The sequence below is a fragment of the Phoca vitulina genome, unplaced genomic scaffold (genome assembly GCF_004348235.1).
Source record: "Phoca vitulina isolate PV1807 unplaced genomic scaffold, GSC_HSeal_1.0 scaffold25, whole genome shotgun sequence".
In the NCBI taxonomy this organism is placed as follows: domain Eukaryota; kingdom Metazoa; phylum Chordata; class Mammalia; order Carnivora; family Phocidae; genus Phoca; species Phoca vitulina.
This window is the reverse complement of record NW_022589728.1, coordinates 10,453,413-10,472,344: the sequence shown is the minus strand read 5'-3', so window position 1 is coordinate 10,472,344 and position 18,932 is coordinate 10,453,413. Positions and strand designations below refer to the sequence as shown.

The following is an 18,932-nucleotide window of genomic DNA, read 5'->3' as shown; positions in this document are numbered from 1 at the left end:
TGGTCCACAGCTAACGACGCACCTGCAAGACAGGTTACTGGGGAAAACGGGAACGAGTCGATATGCAGCACTAGAGACCAAAGGGTGGAAAAGCATCATGTTTCTACAGTTTCCTAGAGCTGTAACAAAGGTCCACAGCCTGAAAGAATAACATATGCAAGACAACACGATCGTACTGCTCAGATATGGTTCGGCTACGAAAGGTATTCGCTTTTGAATGGGAGGCTCTATACCGATATGGCTGGTATTTCCATTTGTGTTCATGTCTTCGGATAGCTCACCCCCGCACAAGCCCCACCCGCCTCTCCCAAATAAATCAACAACACAGGGAGGGAAGGAGAGAGGGAAGAGAGTCAGCATAGAATTAGTTCTTGATCAAAAAAACAAACAACTTTTTTTTTTTTAAAGACATTTAGTATCAGCTTTAGGATGGCCATTCCCGTCAAAAGATTAATAGTAGAAATTTCGGAATCAACCCAAATCAGAGAACAACATCAACAAAACCCCCAACCCCCAAACTCCTAGATTTAATCACCTTCATTGTTTCTGATTGTCTTTCCTTGGGGTATTACACAGAAGCACCAACATTTACACACTTAATCGGACACAAAACGTAGCACTGTTGCTCCAACCATTACTTTAGTAAGTGGCAGGAGAATTCCAATATGCAAATGATTAACATCAGGCTCACCGCTTTCTTCCTCAGAAAACCCAGCGTGGTTCTATATCTTAGGTCAGTCACTGTTATCTGTTTGGTAGCAGATCCCACTGATTTTTTCCCCATTGTTTCGGGCTCACACGTAGGCAAATTGGCTTTTTATTTCAAAAAGATTCTACTCTCAACTTAAAAGCCAGTTGATAAAACTTTTAATTAAGACACAAGAGCGCGGGATATAAAAACACAAGAACCACATAAATATTGAAGAAGTTGTATACCGTTTTTCGTGTAAACAGTTTTGCTTAAGATCGAAGCCCTAATCGGATTCTGGCCTGAAACTCTTGGCAGACGACGTTGTGTTCAGCCAGGCTCTGCAGCGATGGTTCACGTGGAAGCCAGGTCAGTCCCCATGTTGACAGGCATGCAACTTGGAAACATTGCACAACAAGCAACACAAAGAGAGTGGAGAAGCTCACAACACTTCAAGGAGACCTCACAACCTTCACGACTGCGGATGCACAGACAGAGACCCACCCCTCCCTCCTTTGCACGCACTTTGTCTTACACGTGGGAGACCTTCTGTGACTCTCTAGCTTGTTTGATGCTATATAACCACTTGATGATCCTAGCATTTCTTTCGATGGCAGAAATGCCATATGGCACCCGGTCATTGGCACTGTCATCATTTCTAAGGTCACTGTTACTGTCCTGAGACTGTTCGCAGTCTGAGCTGATCATGCTTGCGCTGCGGAAGTTGAGGGAGATGATGTCGGAATTAGCCCTTGCAAAGTTTTCCATTCCAAGGTTTTCCAGCTCTTCGGGGTCCAGTCCGCAGTAGTTGAAGAACCTCTCCACGTCTGCGTCCACGCGGAAATACCTGTCACTCAAGTCCGACTTAGACCGCTGGAGCGAGGGTCTCCGGCTGACTCCGCAGGCTGGTTCCACCGGGTCGGCTTCAGGGGACTTCACGGTGGCCATGGCCGCGACCTTGGGTTTGGGAGGCAGAGGAGGGGCGGAGCTACTGCAGGGGATCGCTTTTAGGGGCTTCACACTGGTCACTTTGCGGATGTCCGAGGAGCTGTGGGAGACATGGAGAAAGGACTCGGCCGACTGCTCCAGGAGCCTCCTGCCCACGTGGGAGCCGCCTTCCTGCGGGCTGCCGCGGCCCTGCGTGGGGTACACCTTCAGGGACTCGGCGAAGGAGTGCCGATGCAGGTCGGTGGAGTCTGGCCGGTGGGGCGGCCAGTTCCGGGAGCTGTGTTTGTGCCCCGAGCCCGAGCTGGAGCCTTCGGAGCTGTTGATGATGTTTTTCAGGATCTCGAGCTTCAGGTTCTCCCTCTGCACGCCACTTTCGGTCTTGGCGTGGCTGCCGAACACCCGGAGCGTGGGGCTGCCCAGGGCGCGCTTGGCGGCCGGGCACACGGGGGGCTTGGCCAGCACGGCCGGCTTCACGGGCTCCTGCTTGGCATTGATGACCTCCTGACTCTTGACATACTTGGCCTTGTCCGCTTCCAGCCTCTCCACGGCGCTGAGTCTTTTGGGGTTGGGCTCGGCCTGCCTGCGAAAGTAGTCGGGCCCTTTGTTGAGGATGCGTAGGGGGACCGCCGAGGTGAAGGTGCCCGCGGGGCTGACCGGCTTCACCATGCTACCTGTCTGTAGGGTCTCCGTAGGCATGGTGGGTGGTCTCTCCCCGGCAGCCGTGTTGGATTCTGGTCTGGGCGCCTCCGGATGCGCTGAATAGACACATGTACATGAAGCACAAAGGGCAGCGGACGGAGCCTGGAACCTGGGTGTCAGCAGCAGCAGCGGCGCCTCATCTCACAGCTCATTAACTCGCACCGGGCCTCTAATTCACTTTCCCCCTTTCCAAAAGGCCACAAGCCACAAGTTCCTTTAATCTGCTTAGCTGCCTCCTTTCTTCCCCCCGAAGGATGTGGGAGTCTCCTCCAGGTCTTTGTGCTCAACTGCAGGCAGAGCTGAAACACACAACAACCAACCGCGGGTTAGGATGGGCGAGTGACATCACGGCTGTAGCAACAGAGAAAGCCCGCGGCGCCCCCGCCTCCGCCGGGCCGCCCGCCGCCCTCCGGCCCCGGGCTGCTTCTGGGCGGCGATTCCCGGGGTCCCGGAGCGCGGATAGCCCGCGCCCTGGCGCCCGCAGTCGGACGCGGGTGCTCGGGGGACGGAGAGGGGCTGAGCTTTCCCACGCGTGGGCTCTTGCAGCCACCTCCCCATTGGTGAGATCCGCCCCCTGATCACGCCCGGCTGGCATTCCTTGTATCAAACCCAGGAAATCCTGGCTGAATGTGGAAATGCGGGTTTGGCAGAGCCGCGTTCCCAGTTCACTGAACGCCCCTGGGTCCCTACGAATCCGGTCTCTGCTTTAGGCTACGCAGCGGTGAATTAGAATATGTCTCTTTCTCAATAAAGCAAAACTTCTAATTTCTTACTACCCAACAATGTCTCTCTCGGTAAGATCTGAAACAGGCACTTCTTTAACTCTTCAAAAACTGAAAATGTTGGCAAGACAGCGGATTGGCAGCAAAGATGAAAAAATTTTTTAAAAGCGTGTTTCAGTTATCTTAACTTTTGCCAGCCAATATATTTGAAAACACTTTCTCCTGAAAACTGAGACTATGTATAAAGTTCCTCCTGTTAACTACAAGCTTGTTTCTTTAATTCAACAAGAAAACTAGAAAAACCTCTAGATTAACCTTGTAACTAGATAATTTGAGTATAAGTGCTCCATGATTTTTCACATTTAATGAGCAGAAATCAAAAGTTTCTCTGTGGTATGTATTTCCCCAAATCCCCTAGGGAACTAAGAATACAATCTCAAGAGGTCAATCATATCTAAATATGTTACTTTAGAGAAAATTGGTATAATAGTTAATTATTCATGGACTTACTATTCATGGCTTTCTGAACAATTTGACCACCCCCTCCCTCAACCAAAACCACTATAAGGAAACTTTATCAGTACTCCCAATATAAATCCACAGGCCATCTTTCTACTTAGTACACAATATATGTAGCATTTTCCTAAGGACAACTCCTCTCTCTGACTGTTACTGCTGGCAGAGAACATTTTTGAAGGCATCAGGATCCCAAAGTAACTGGTTACAGACTTTTTCAGCATCTTTGGTTATAATTAGGAATATTAAGGGTAATGTATTCAACTAACATCAAATAACTAATTTATAAAATAGAGTGGTATTACTATAAAAGCATTTGCTCTCATAGTAAGAAAATGAAGTGTCTATTAAGAACAAGCTTGGAGGTGGGGGAAGGGAAGCCTGATCGTTCTCCTTTATCATCTTTTAAAAACTTAATCTCAGGGGCATCTGGGTGGTTCAGTCATTAAGCGTCTGCCTTCGGCTCAGGTCCCTGGGTCCTCGGATAGAGCCCCTCATCCATCGGGCTCCCTGCTCCGCGGGAAGCCTGCTTCTCCCTCTCCCACTCCCCCTGCTTGTGTTCCCTCTCTCGCTGTGTCTCTCTCTGTCAAATAAATAAAATCTTTAAAAAAAAACACCTTAATCTCAAATACACCCATCACCATGTTTTGTTAAAAGACAATTTTGGTAATCTGCAAAAGGATTTGTTCTAATAAAAATATTTTCCGATGCGAGATTTGAGAAGCCCCAAGGCAATTCCTACATAATGACTTCCTTTAATTGTGCAGTTCTATTATGATACTTCCAATTTAGTTGAAAAAGCCACCTCCTTCCCCCCTCTCATGAAGATTAAGTGAGACTGTTTCTTTGAACAAATTTTGAATGAAATGGCGGAGGGGAGTAGCAAGTTCTCTGCGGAGCTTTCTGCATTTCTTCATCCACCACCCTGGGTCCACCTGACTGGGAAGGTGAACTGGGGACCCCTTCACTGAGAAGCTCAGAGCCAGAACAGGTAGCAGAGCCTGGGCTCAGAGGCAACTCCACTGGTTCTTTCCAGAGCGCTTGAGAGAGGGTTGCCCCACCCACTCCACTCCAGCTTCACATCTGGGGCTTCCAAATGTGTCCACAGATGGGACAGTGGCAGTACATTTGGGGGCAGAGTGAAGGACAAGCCTGAGATTTGCGCCCATCAGCTTTGTGCTTAAGGACCAAAGCAAACCTCCCGCAAGGCAAGCAGGAAGGTGGCCCAGTGGTGGTAGGTGACAGAGCTCATACCCCTTTCTCCTGGGGCCTCCTCTCCTCACCTGCGATATGAAGTGCTTGGATGAGATTCCCCAGATCCTTTCGCCCTCTAAATCATGTGGTTCTGAGGAGCTAAGAATGAATGAACTATTTCCAATTTCAAAATGGCATCCGGGACTATTGGCCCGTGACTGCACCATGGTTCCTGCATTTACTGTTCTTAGGAAAATATCCTTTGAATGATGAGTTGTCCTGATCATCTAATGTGAACTGGCTTTATAGCCCACGGTGGCCTGCATGACTATCTTCCCTTCTAATTCCATCATACGAGGACCAGAAGCCCAAATATCTACATTGCCACCGACCCGACTTTGCAGCATGCCCCGTCTGTGACGGCGGATTCTGGGTCCGTTGGAACCCTAAATAAGAATCGTTACTCTTAACTCACAAGACTGACGGACACTGGTCTATTTATTTACCAGGGCGCACGCCTCAGGAAGCTCACTTGGCCTGCTTTCACACTGTTTGATTTCTTCCCCAAAAAAAGGCGTGAAAATGGGTAAATGGAGGCAGATGCCCTCAGAAGGGCTCCTGTGGGCACACCCATTTGCTCCAAGCCATCTAACCTTGGGGAGCAGTTTCTAGAACAAAACCAGTGTGAAAGGATTATGTGAGAAAGACAGTGATTGTAACCACTTTCCACTTCATTTCCTTTTTGTTCCGCCCCTCCCCTCTCTCCTCTGTCATTCCCAATTGCCCTAATAATTTTCAACACACTGATATTTACACATGACCGTGTTCGGAGTTTAAAAGTTTTAATTTGAACTCTTTGGGAGAGGACAAGAAAAAGCATCTTCCTGGAAGAATCGAAAGCAGAAGACAATGAATGCTGTAGGAACAGGTCGGGTGCTAGAGGACCTGTTTTAGCCAACAAACTATACCAACTTCAGACAAAATGAAGGTGCCTTAGGCTGCTCCTTCTTCTAGTACTTCTATAATCCCTAACTTCTGACCTTTTACTTTTCAATGCTTCAACAGTGTGGGCTGGGACAGAGATGTATATTCCCAGAGTTCTGTAGTGTAGACTTTGTTACGATGTGGACCAAGTACAGTTGAAAAGACGAATCACATGGTAGGTGACACACCTGGAAACCTGGGGCTATGTCTCGACGTCATTAATGTGACAACCAGGAACTGTGCTCAGGGAGCACCACGGCACGTAACCCCCCCCGCCCACGCATCCCTGCCACCGGCCCCTGACACCTGGGCAGATGCCTCAGGTGTGGCCAGGAGAGCCTGCTATTTCCTCATCTTGCTCCAGGAAAGGAAAATTAGCTCTCAGCTGCATAGGACTGCACAAACCACAGTCATTATACAGTCCTGCTTGATCCCTGACTTATGGCTAAGAAGAGGGAACACATAAGCCGGAGGGAGAGAGAAAGGTCCACTCGCAAACTATTGGGCTACATTCGACCCCGTTGAATAACGATTCGAACATTTTGTGAAAGTCTAAAATGAACTGGAGAATAAAGCTTGGCAGAGTCGAGGTACAAAATGGTCCGCTGAACCAGGGCACACGTGAACTCCACCACGATCTGGCCTGCCGCCTCCTTCCCGATGGAGAATCGGGGCTAGAGGGGTCACGCTATCTGTGTGGGAGCCCCGCTCTGGCCGGGGAGGGCTGAAGTGGCATACCAGCCAGGGACAGAGGGCCCAGAAACAAACGGTGACTCCCACTCACTTTGGCAGTGTTTCTCCAACTTGAATGTGCCCACGACTCCCTGGGGATGTCCTTGAAACGCAGGGTTCTGAAGTAGGTTTGGGGTGGGGCCCGAGCTCCTGCGTTTCTCGCAGATCCCAGGTGATGCCCAGGAAGCCGGTCCAGCCTTTGAGTGGCCAGGGGCAAGGGAAGGAAGGCCGAGGCTGTACTAGCGAGCATCAGGTTAGAGCTGAAACACCTCTGGCACAGAGGAAAGCCAACCAGGCTTTCTTGTCTCGTAAATGAATAAAAGTCTGGGGCTTTGGGGGCACGGAAATAGCAACCAGAGAATTCAAAACTTGTAAAACCAAAGCGGCCTGAACCTACCTTCAAATCTGCCAGCTACTCACAGGGGCTGCTAGGTAAAGACTAGAACCGTGACATTGGGGAGACCCAGCGCGCTAGGACTAAGAGCATTTGCAACCCTGAAGGCAGTTAAGGAGAGAAAATGAGTCTCGAAACATACGCTTCATACGAAAAATGCTTAAAGGCAAAGTTCCTAGAATCCAGGTACCACGCGCCTCAACCTCTGAGGTCGGGCTGATCATGGGCGACTGCGGCCTGTGTGAGGGGGCCTCCAGCTAAGGGCTGCTATGGGGACTGCCGTTCACTGCGGAAGCAGCAAGTCCAGATCTCTGCAGAAACTCTCCTGATTTTAAAATTCAATTTGTGAAATGCTGTGGGCCAAGTGCTTCTGGTAAGTAAAAAGAAGGAGACAGTTAATGCCTAATTGGTCTTTAAATTTTAAGTAGGAAGAAAGCACTGCAGTTAGAGCAAGGACCCTGGGATTGAACACAGTCCTAGACCCACCCATCGAAGTTTCTTAAATATGGGAAGACTGGCCATTTCCCACATGCCTTACAGCCCAGAAAAGGTGGTAATATTGCTGTCAAGAGGGAGCCTAGTTCAAATTCCCATCACCGAACATCTCAGCATTGTGACCTTATCTATGAAAATTGAATGTGTTGAACTTGGTGAGCTTGAAAACGTCTTCAGTTCAAACATTCTTGGAGGCAAATAACAAAAGAAGCAGTTTACCTTTGAGGTTAATAAGGGTTCTCGAAGAACACATCTTTCTAATTCCCTAACATGTCTGATCACAGAACACTGACAATATGTATACAATTGTGCCATGTCGCTTTCTGACTTTTTTTGTAATCGTATTTATGCTACTGACTTTAAAGCATCAAACTCCAACTTGCTGGGGGGTGGGGTCACTCTCACAGCTCTATTCTTGCATTTTCCCATTTCAGCACAGAGAAACATCTTTTCCAGTGAAGTAAAAATGCACAGTTTCACAGGACAGTGTTACCTTCTGAATTCCTTACAAATATAAGAGAAATGCACTCACAATATATGAGTGCTCACTGAATGATGGGCTGTGTTCAATCAGTTAGTACCTGTTGATGGAGCAATTAGGTGTCAGGTGTAAAGAAACAGGAAGTCATGACAATTTAGAAAAAAAGATTCAAAATGCATATGATGAATATGAATTGAATAATGCTTGTGACAAATGTGGCAGGACTGTCCCAAAGGACTTCCCCACAAACCACTTCTCAGCAGTCAGATGAAGGGCAGTGAGGATCTGGAATAAAGGCACAGGAAGTGGGTCCATCCTCTCTTGAAGTGGCTGTCTACTGAGTTCATGGTACAATCCAGAAGCATCAAAGACAGCCAGTAGCTTGTGCGGAGTGCTAGGGGGACATCAGTCAGAGACCCACTGGGTGAGGTGGGGGCAGATGGACTCCAGATTTGAGGCAGAGTACAGGGAGCACACTGAAGGGGAATGAAGCATCAGTGACATGGTCAGATCCGTATTTTTAAGAAATCCCCCCGGCAGCAGAGGATGGGTAGCAGGAGAGGGGGGCCAGAGGGGCTGCGGAGAGGAGCCAGTCAGAACTGTCCAGGGGAAGGAGACGGCAGCAGGGCTCGGAGCAGCTGCCTTTGGGTCTGGACCCTGGCTCAGCCCCATAAAGGCTGAGTAGCCTTGGGCATGTTACTGTACCTGCCTGTGCCTCAAGTTTTCCATCTCCAAAATGGGAATAATAACAGTACCCACCTCTTTGCGGGATTTGAGAAGGTTCAATAAGGGCACAGACACTTGTCGTTCACATAACAATATGAGGAGCGTATCTCTGGGGATGGAGAGAAGCATGGACGATTTCAAGAGATGCTGACAAGGTACATTGGGCTGAACTTGGAGACAGACCAGGTGTGGAGGGCGAGGGGGTGTGTTGAGGACGACTCTGGGCTTCTGGTATGACCACTGAGAAGTGGTTTGTGGGGCAGTACACACTCTCTTCCATCACTCCCTCTTTTGCACATCAGGCCTGAGCCAAACCCACCACAGCAGCCCCTGCAAACTAGCTATGTGCATGCACACATCGGGCCTTACCCCTGCGGCCGATGATTTTTGAACCAGCAGGGTGTCACAAAATTTGTCACCTCCTTAATACATATCGCACATAGTTAACAATACCATGGTTACCACAAAAAAATTATATTTAGAAGCAAAATGTATTCATAAATAATGCTTAATTCTGGGGGCTAAAGGAAGCAACACTATTCCACTTGGAAGACACTGATTTATCCATTTTAATGGATATGCCACGTTTTCAACATCTTCCCTTCTGAGTGCATACTCCTTTGTATTCATTTCTTTTATGCTGCGAAAATAATTTACAAACAATGCAAAAGTAGAGGAGCATATCGAAAGTGGAAAAGTAAATGGGGAAGTCCTGAAAGTATGCTTCCAAAAACGGACTGAATTTGCACTCTACTGATTGAACAGAAACTAAGAAATCAGAGGGCCAACCATCTGGAAGCATTAAGTCAAAACCACTGCCCTTTCAGGACCTGTACTTTTTCAATTACTTAATGACGTGCCTTGTTCTCTCTTTTATCGTCCGGTGAATCCTGCTCATCTATAATTCTGGCGGCTGAATCTTCTCTACTGACCTCAGCGTTGCCGTCAGCATCCGCTTCAAGCTGTAAGTGAAATAATTTTCTGGCCAACCGGACTATCTATCACTTTGTATATTCTTGGAAGCCAGGGGCTTTTTCTTTTTTTTCTTTTTCAAAGATTTTTGTTTATTTATTGGAGAGAGAGAACACAAGCAGGGGGAGTGGGAGAGGGAGAAGCAGGCTCCCTGCTGAGCAGGGAGCCCGATGCGATGCGGGGCTCGATCCCTCATGACCTGAGCTGAAGGCAGATGCTTAACCAACTGAGTCACCCAGGCGCCCCCCAGGGGCTTTTCCTAATAACATTTCAACTTTTGATTCCAGTATCCTCATCATTTTTCAGCTTATTTTTTCAGTTGGCTAGAGGTCTTCATATGTTATTTAGTAAGCAATCCTGGCCCTGGGTTTCCATTACTTTGTTTCAATTTTCCTCATGTTGGGTAAACTACTTCCCCACTTTTTCTTTAAGCCCTGTTTCTCCTGAAACGTCCATTCTACACAACTGCAGGATAGAAACAGATGTTGGAATGAGTGCACAGATGTGGGAGAGGCCAACTCTTAGCTTCTAACGACTTCCTAGATATGGACCAAGAAGTGATATCTATCTCACTGGCTCTAGTATAATGTGCTGGGATACACTGGTGGGGCAGCAGGAAACTTGCGGCCTTTTGATAAATGTGCGAAAATTATTCTGACAACCCAGGAGGCACTGTGTTATGGAAATATCCTCCAGGTGGCGCTGTGAGCCGAGCAAGTCTGGGGGGAAGAGGGGAGGGCCTGCAATTTGTTACCCACAGTGTTTCTTCCTGTCAGGTGGGCAAACAAAGATGGGAATGGGAGACAACTTTGCCTCAGGAAAACAGTAGCAAGGGCAGTCTCAAGGTCTCTGCTCAGGGCTGTGATGTAGGACAGTGACTACGTATGTCTACCCTGGTCTCAGATAGGTGAGAGGAAGCTTTGTTTCCATGCGTACAGGGGTAGGAGTTTCCTAGGTCCACATATATACTTGGGAAAAGATGGTCTGGGGTTATGGTAAAAGGAATTCCCCCACAGATTCACCCCCGAAGGAAGCCAGCAGCCCTGCACCGAGGGGAAGGCTGTGGGCACCCCCTAGCGGCGGGAGGGGGTGTGGCTGCCCCCAGGGAACCCAAAAGCCCCCAGAGAGAGCCAGCTCTTAAATCCCCCATGCCCAGGGCCAAGGAGAGGAATCTTGTCATCCTCCCCTTAGCACTCTGCCTACCTTGCATATTCGCACACCCTCACAGGACCTACCGGGAGACGTCCGAAGCGACACCTAATAATGAGTGGGAAAGGAGCTGGAGCAAGGAAGGAGGGGAAAAAACCCACAATGTTTATTAAGTCTCCTCCTCCACAGCAAATCCTCCTCCTCCCCTTCCAAGCCAACACAGGCCTGAGCTGGAAGAGGGAGAAGCTCATTTAAACCGCATGAGAGGTTGGAGTTTGGGTCGTGACAAACGCTGGACTGGGCTCTTTCATCCTGAAACTGATCTGAGAACTTTCAATTATTTAAGACTAACTGAAGAGGCGATGGGTCCCATCTGAGATTTCATCCCAGGGATGGAAAGGAGAACTCGGCCAGATGAGTTCTCAGGGCACCGGAAAAAGAGTACACACACTTCCTGTTTACCCCTCATGAATCCAGGGCAGAAAACAAAAGGGCTCCACATAATAGCCTTCAGGTTTTCTGTTTGCCCTTGGACTCGCTGCCCCTCCTCAGTTCAGAGCCCAGGTTCCAGGGCCAAGGTCAACTGCACTTACTCCGCAGCTGGGCCACTTGCAGGTCTGTGACTCCAGGAAGTTACTCAAGCTCAGTGTACCTCAGTTTCCTCATCTATGGATAATGACTCCTTCACTTCCTAGGTCTGCTGTGGAAATTCTGTGAGGTAATACACTGAAAAGTGCTCACGTGGAACTCGGCACCAAGTTTGCTCAGTAAATGTGAGCGGTTATTAAATTTCGTCCCCAGTGTCCACAACTTGGCATTGATAATCACCATCATTAGATTTCAAGCTTTATGGTAACTGAATGATCTTTTGTCTTAAAATGATTCCACTACTCTCAAGCGATAGTGTGTGTGTGTGTGTGTGTGCATGCGCTATTTCTGTCAAAGTGGATGGACTGTGCAGTTTCTGTCTGAAAGGTCATTTGCATGACCCCATTTTTATTTGAGTTACAGAGAAAATATGTGGTTTCGAATTTCAAAGCAAACAGTTATGTGAGTGAACCAGGCTAGAGTAAATAATAAAGCCATTATTAAAAATGAAATCAAACCTAAAATTGGTAAGAGAAAAATAGCAAGTCAAATCTCAATCCATGATGGATTCTTTACTTCAATGTCATTCTCAAGGTCATTTAGAAAACATATTCACATGCTTCATTTTCAGTTTGAAGTCAATCCATTATTTAAAAATGTTATGGGTTTCTTTTAAAATGTCTTCCTCCTATTTAAGACAATTTAAACGAAACAGTGGATCAGAGGGAAAAAAAAAAAATCACATTTCTGGTTCAACATTCTTCCTTGGCTGAAGGTAAAGAAAATGTTGCTACAAGAGGGCCACCAACTTGTTCCAGTGTGGGGGAGCCCTGCCTTTCACCTGAGATTATAGAAGTCAAGGCTGAGCATGTAGCCGGCGCCAAAAATCATTGGCCAATATAACGGCTTGCTTAATGAAAATAACCACAAGTAATTAAAAAGCAGGGCTACTAGAATTCCTAATGAAAATCCAGTAGGACTGCCTGCCTTCTCCAAACAAACATAAAATGATCCCACTTTCTATCCTCTCCTCTCCTAGAGAGTTTTATGTGGCTTTACATTCAGCTGTGAGAATGTGGGAGGCCAAGGCCAAATTCTAAATGAATGTTGAGTTCAAGGGACCACTGTCCTTTTTTTATAGACTAGTATACTCAAATCACAGGCTTTAGAAGACTTGCTAGTTAACGTGGGTCTCAGTGTTAGCTGGTTCCCCTAGTTAGGCAGACCAGGAGCCTAAAGATCTTGCAGGGGCTCAACGATCTCACAGATTATGAACTCTAATAGCAATGTGTGCTGTTCATGGAGACACTGCTAAGGATGTCCCCACATCCATCCTCACGATTACCCCCGGAAGGCTGCCTGATGCCCCTGTATGAGCGTAGAGGGTAAGTACTTGCGAGTGGCCTCTGAGAACCCGGCCAGAATCCAGGGCTGTGCGGATCTGGGCACCCTGCCCCCAGTACTCCACCGATACCATTCTAAGCATCTGCATTTTGCATACTGCTTTTTCTTCTAGCTGTGAACTTGTACTCTAGGCAGCGCTAGCACGTACACACAGTAACAAAGATTAAGGTCGGCGATACAGACCGAAACTTCATTTCTGAAAATATTTTTAATTTCTAGGGATCAGCCTGGGGTAAAAGGATATTTACTCTGAAATACACATTACAATGTGAGAGAGAGAGAGAGCGAGTGAGCAAGAGCAGAGGGGAAGGGAAGAAGGAGAGGGAGAAGCAGACTCCCCACTGAGCAGGGAGCCCGATGTGGGACTCGATCCCAGGACCCTGGGATCATGACCTGGGCCAAAGGCAGACGCTCAACCCACTGAGCCACGCAGGCGTCCGAGGTTTTTAAATTCAGTCCTGCCAATGTCTCTAAAGCAAGTGTTATTATCCGCATGTTACAGATGAAGAAACTGGTGTCCAGACAGTGAAAGGTAAGACGTTCAGCTACTGAGCAGCCGTAGGCTCCACAGCCAGGTCTGCATCAGTACACCTGAGCCCACCTCACTGTGTCACACTGACGCTCCGGAGCTCTTAAAAGGATATGGGTGATGCATTTTACATGTTTTATATTTGAGTAATATGGCTAAGGAACCCACGCTAACTATATTTTAGTTCTAAAATCTACTCTTGGTTGGTTATTTACTGTTTGGCAAATGGCTATTTACTACTTACTGTTTACCTTCCTAACTTTTTTGTGAAATCAAATAACCATGCTATTTGCTAACAGCTTAAATGCACAAGCAGAGAAGGTGAAGTGTTTATAAATTGGGTTCCATTAATTTCATTTTCTTTCTGGATACCACTGACTGCAGATCTATCAAAGTTAACTGAACTTTGATGGAAATAATGAGAAATGTATTAGAAAGAACAACAAGCAACATAAGACCGTGATTTCATTCTATCTTACGACCCAGAGCATCAGAGAGTAGGGATCACATGCTTTTTATTGCTATTTCTGGGAAAGCCACCAGCCATGCACATAGTAGGCTGAAATAAAATGCTAACACCCAGCAGAAGATCTAGCATATCATTTTATATTGTAAAGACTCAATGAAGAGGTCAGATAGAAAGCTCAGGAAGTGAAACTTGGAATAAACTTTATACATTTGAAACAACACTCAAAGCGCCTCCTTTTGATTGGAGAGTATGGGGCAATAGCCCCCGAATGCACAGAAACTGTTCATTCACAACTTAATGAGCACATTAGCACTGAATTGTGTTTAGAACACCAATATGGCACAAAGCGAAATCAATACAAGGTAGAATTTTAAAGTGTAATTGGTAGGTTCACTTAAAACGAACAAACAAACAAATACTGTGGATTTCATTTGCCAAGGAACACCTAGAATTACTTCCTATTTCTTGAATAGCTCTTACTACAGCAGTTGTTAGAACAACTAGTTCTTTGCCTCAAGTGTACTCAGAAAAGATAACCGTATTTTTTTCATTTTTTTAAGGGTTCAGACTGAATTGTGGGACAAATAGTAATTTTCAAAGTAAGATACATAAGTAGATCAATGCCTAGTTTTGCAGCACGTAGTTTCATCTTTAGCACTTAGTGCATCTTACACCAATCAGGTGCAAACTAGAATGGCACAAGGTAAGGCTTCACCACAATTTGCACTTGAAATACTATTTTTGGGTCCAGGTGACAAGGAGCTCAGGAATGACTAGTAGGTTCATTCAACTTGCCCAGGCCCATTCCAACTCTGCATCTGAGCTCACTGGAACTACAGCAGCAGGCCGAAGGTCACACCGTTGGCTCTGCTAGGCAGTTAGAAGCATCTGGAGGCAGGCTGTCGTTAGAAGGGAAAGGGAGATCCTGGTGACAAGGATACATCCGGGGGTGTGGCCACAGCCCTCTCCCACCTGTCCATCCTCACCTGCCGCCAGGACCCCCTCTTCCTGGCCGCACTCTCTGATGGCATCTCTTGCAGGGACCCTGTCTGACACGTGTCCAGTTCAGGATGGGTCTCCGCCTCAGTGTAAAAGAACATGAGGTAAAACTATCAAGAAGGCTTTGCTTCCTTCCCCATCTCCCTGCTCCTTATGCCAAAACAAACAAACAAACACACAGCTGCTCACTTAAGAGGCTCTCTAAGGATTACGGTAATCGCCGATCTACAGTAAAAGTAACCTGATAAAAACTTAAAAAACTACAGGCTTTGCTGGATGGACAAAACGCATCTTTCTCTGCCTTCAATATCCACTCACATACATTGTACTCTTTTTTTTTTTTTTTACTACCTTCCTTCATGCTTTCACTTGAAAATGATGCTATCTGCCTCTATCTTGATTAATTTTAAGCTTCTCACTCCTGTTTACTAAAGAAAAATGACTTATTCAAAGTGATAAAAGGGAGTAGGCTTTTCAAAATAGTTTTTTTTTTCCCCCCTCAGTCTCTAGCATTTTTTGTTTGTTTGGCGAGAAATGGAGTTTTCCATTATTTTTTAACAAGAGTTATTTTGCTTGTGCCAAAACATGGTTGTTGGTGTTTAGTGCTTCATGATCTCTCAGGCTTTTGATTTTAGGCATAATCCCTAAGTCTAAAAAGAGAAATATGGCAACAACCATTTGTGGAGGGGGAGGGGGCTACCTTTCCTCTGCCAGACCTCAGGCTAGATGGGATGGATGCCTTATATTTATCAGCCTTGCCCAACAGGTATCATTTGTCCCACTTAGCGGAACACTTAGCGGTCTCACTTAGGGGGGAAACTGAGGCTCAGAACGTTTAAGGGACTTGCCTGAAGCCGGTCAGCTTGTTGTCAACCTCAGGTGGTGGCTGTATTCTCAGCCTGTGCCCTTGCATTGCTCTGAACAGTCAAGGAAACATCTGTCCCTGGATGGAGGGACGAGGGGCTGGGTCTGGACATGAGCCAGAAAGGAAGGGAGGAAAGAACAGCGCAGGCACCCTCCTTGCCACCCCCAACCTATGTGATGCCAGGCCCCAGGCTGCTTTCATAACAAAACCTCCTTCCTGCGGTGGTGGCAGAAACTGCGACCCCGCTGTGGGGAGAAACCGCAGAGAGTGGTGCTGGCTTGTGCCAGAGGATGAAACAGTGAGGGGGAATGAGAGGCAGGAGGGATGTTCTGAAAACCTGGCAAGATGGCCTTCATAACATATGAAAAAGAGGCCCCGTAAATCCAATCTGTGGCACTGACAATAAAAGCTCGGGCTGGTACGGTTCTCTGAGGGGATCTCAAAATTTCACTTCACCCTCCTTAGTGGAAAGTAATTATTCCAATACCTTGCTAAGGAAATTAGAAGGTCTTCTTAACGCCAGAAAAATAACAAGCTAGTCATCAGCTGATGAGGTAACAACCAGACTCTGTCCTGATGAAGCCCAAGCCCCCCTCTGGGCTTACCTGTAGAGGGGCATGAATCCTTCAGACCATGGAGACCCACTCACTAGGACAAAGACAGCTTCCTATAGCCTCTCTGCCCTCAAGGGAGCTGCCCCGTAAAGGGGCATGTTTAGGCAAGTTTACAGACACAGAAGGTCTAGAATGCAGGAAGCACCAGCAGCCTCCTCGTTCATTCAGAAAATGTTTACTGAGCATCTACTAGAGGCCAGGCAGGGAAGAAAATGAGCCACTCATATGGCGCTCACATACATGTCAATAAATAAGAGAAATACAGAAAATACATAGTCTGGTGAGTATAGCTGCTAAAAAGAAAAAGAGAACAAGGATGTAGCAAGGAGGAAATTACCTGCTGACTTCAGTAGAAAGAGCTTGGTCAAGTGTCTGCTGGGGAGAGACTGGAAGAAAGACGAGACTGTGTGCTGGTGGCTTGTTTCAGGAGCTTTGAGAGGAGGTGCCGGCTGGAGAAGTGGGATCAAGAGAGCGTTGTTTTTCTTTTTTTTTCTTTTTCTTTAAGATGGTAGAAATGACAGCACATGTGTATGTTGACAGAAATGATACAGTAGAAAGAGAAACATGCGCACCATGCGGGAGAGAGACTTCACACAAATGCACTGAAAACGGGAATAAACACGAGAACCACACACTTTAACACAGGTGCTGAGTAACGGCTTAGACGTGTCGGAAGGTTGGATGGGACGTCTTGTAACTGGCCTGTGACACTGGGCCAGTTGTCTAAATGATGACGGCTCTAAAGGAATGGCAGTGGGGGAGCACTGCTGTGGGTCAAGGTGGTAGGTTACGGACCCCTCGGAGCCCGTGGGTGGGCATGGGGCAGACGCTGCAAGATGCACAGAAAGCTGGTGGTGTTGCTGCGAGAATGCTCCTAGACCGCAGTGAGTCAGCAGCTACCTTCTAGCACAGATTACAGACTGCCACAGAGGCAAAACCTAATAGTGACAAGAATCAACAACTCTCCCCGTGAATTTAAAGTTTACCAATGGGAAATCAGAGACCCCAGGGAAAAAGAGCTCAGAATTCACAGAGCATATAAGAACAAAGGCAGGAAGTCAATCACTGGACAAATACTGACCGAGCGCCGACCCTGCGCCAGCCACCTTTGTAGGTGCTGGGGCTACTGACGTGAGTGTGGCATCCACAACATTCCAGCAAGCAGACTGCACAAGTCAGAGAAAAGGTGGTGAGATTTGATGTCTGGGTTCTAAGGAAGAACAGCAAGGGGGCAGAGCCAAAGACCAAAAGTCAGAGAATACTAACTTGTAACCATTCCAATGGTGAGTGGGGGAAAGTCGTCTGAGAGAAACAGATTACAGAGGACCATATGGGCTAAGTAAACAAGGAGGGAAGAAGGGGCTCAGGTGGCTGCATCCTCCAGGTTCTGGGGTTCCCACCCTGGCTCCACTCTTTACCACCGGCACCTCCCTGGCCTTCTTGCTCCTCACCTGTGCCATGCAGATGGCGCTAGGATCTACCTTAGCACAGGTGGCCGTCCTTGTTAGCCACTGTTCTTTTTGATGAGCTGGAGAAATACCGTCAGAGGAACATCAGAGACTGCAGAGGCAACGTGCAGACTGACTGAAGGAAGAATTTTCGAACAGTTAAAACTATCCCGCACTGGAACTAACTCTTTTGTAAAGAGTGAGCTTTTTCTCCCAGGAAGGGTCTGTGCAGACAGGCTTACCATCTGTCTAAGAAATTTTAGAGGGGATTCGTGCAGTGGGAGGGAGGGTGCGGCAGGTGAATGTCAAGTGCCTTTTCAATAAGTCTGTTTCTCTGAAACGTTTCTCATTGCCTAGATTTAATTTACTATGTTCAAAGTAAGAACGCAGGAACAGGAGGACAGAGGAAACATAAAGACAGAACATGAAGTCAGCAGAAAAGTTTGAAGATAAACTGTCCTAAGTTATTAAGCTCTGAAAGAATAACTGAGTAGACTACATTAAGAAAGTAAGTGGGGGGGGAGGGCAGAGGGCGAGAGAGCATTCTCTCAAGCAGACTCCCCGCTGAATGTGGAGCCTGACTCGAGGCTGGATCTCATAACCGAGATCATGAGCTGAGCAGAAATCACGAGTCAGACGCTTAAAAGACTGAGCCACCCAGGCGCCCCAAGATTGCTGGATGAAAGAGGGGAAGGAAGAGGGAGCAGGACATCTTGTCAACCATGGCCACGGAGACCCAGCTGTGCCTTGTCAGCTGACCACCTTTCTTCCACACTGTTCTAGTAGTTCTGGATCTGTACCATAGTTGATCTCTCACATTCTTTATGACCCAAAAATTCTCATACTCCTTACACAGCATGTTTCCATATATAGACTGTGTAGAATCCTTCAAGCAGTGCACAGGCTCTGAAGATGCCCCATGAGTTTATGGGCTGACCATGGAAATCACCATGTAGGAGCCATGTCTTGGATTAAGGAATGATTACAGGGGCAAGGAAGGTGTGGTTGATACCTGGAGGTCAGAGGTATCCTCCGGATGTGCTCAAGAGCTGGGTGTTAACAATGACGCACCGCATTAACAGAGTGTTACATTTGCATATGGAGTGTCAGCTTATTTTTGAGATCATGTCATCCCAAATTCTTCAGAAAACGTTTATCCACAACTGCAGTTTAGAAATGGGAGTCATTAAATCCTGCAGTCAGGACCTCGTACGCCTGCAACAGGAGGCCACTGGCTCCGAACTGAGAGAGAGCACCAGGAACCACCCCCTGGATGCCATGCCTATGTTTCCAAAATGAACATTTTGATTCATGTA

At 47.2% G+C, this 18,932-nt stretch overlaps 1 protein-coding gene across 5 annotated transcripts in view; it reads right to left on the bottom strand.

Moving 5' to 3' along the window:
• Window positions 1-405: 405 nt before the first annotated feature.
• FAM110B (family with sequence similarity 110 member B) overlaps window positions 406-18,932 on the bottom strand; it is a 149,224-nt gene continuing 130,697 nt past the window's right edge. For 4 of the 5 annotated variants that reach the window (XM_032422005.1, XM_032422006.1, XM_032422007.1 and 1 more), the window contains one exon: window positions 406-2,634. In XM_032422005.1, the coding sequence (XP_032277896.1) occupies window positions 1,220-2,332 (1,113 nt within the window). In that variant the 5' untranslated portion in view covers window positions 2,333-2,634 and the 3' untranslated portion in view covers window positions 406-1,219. Of the gene's footprint in view, window positions 2,635-16,505; window positions 18,088-18,932 lie in introns of those variants that run through there. The other variant, XM_032422008.1, reaches the window with a different exon arrangement.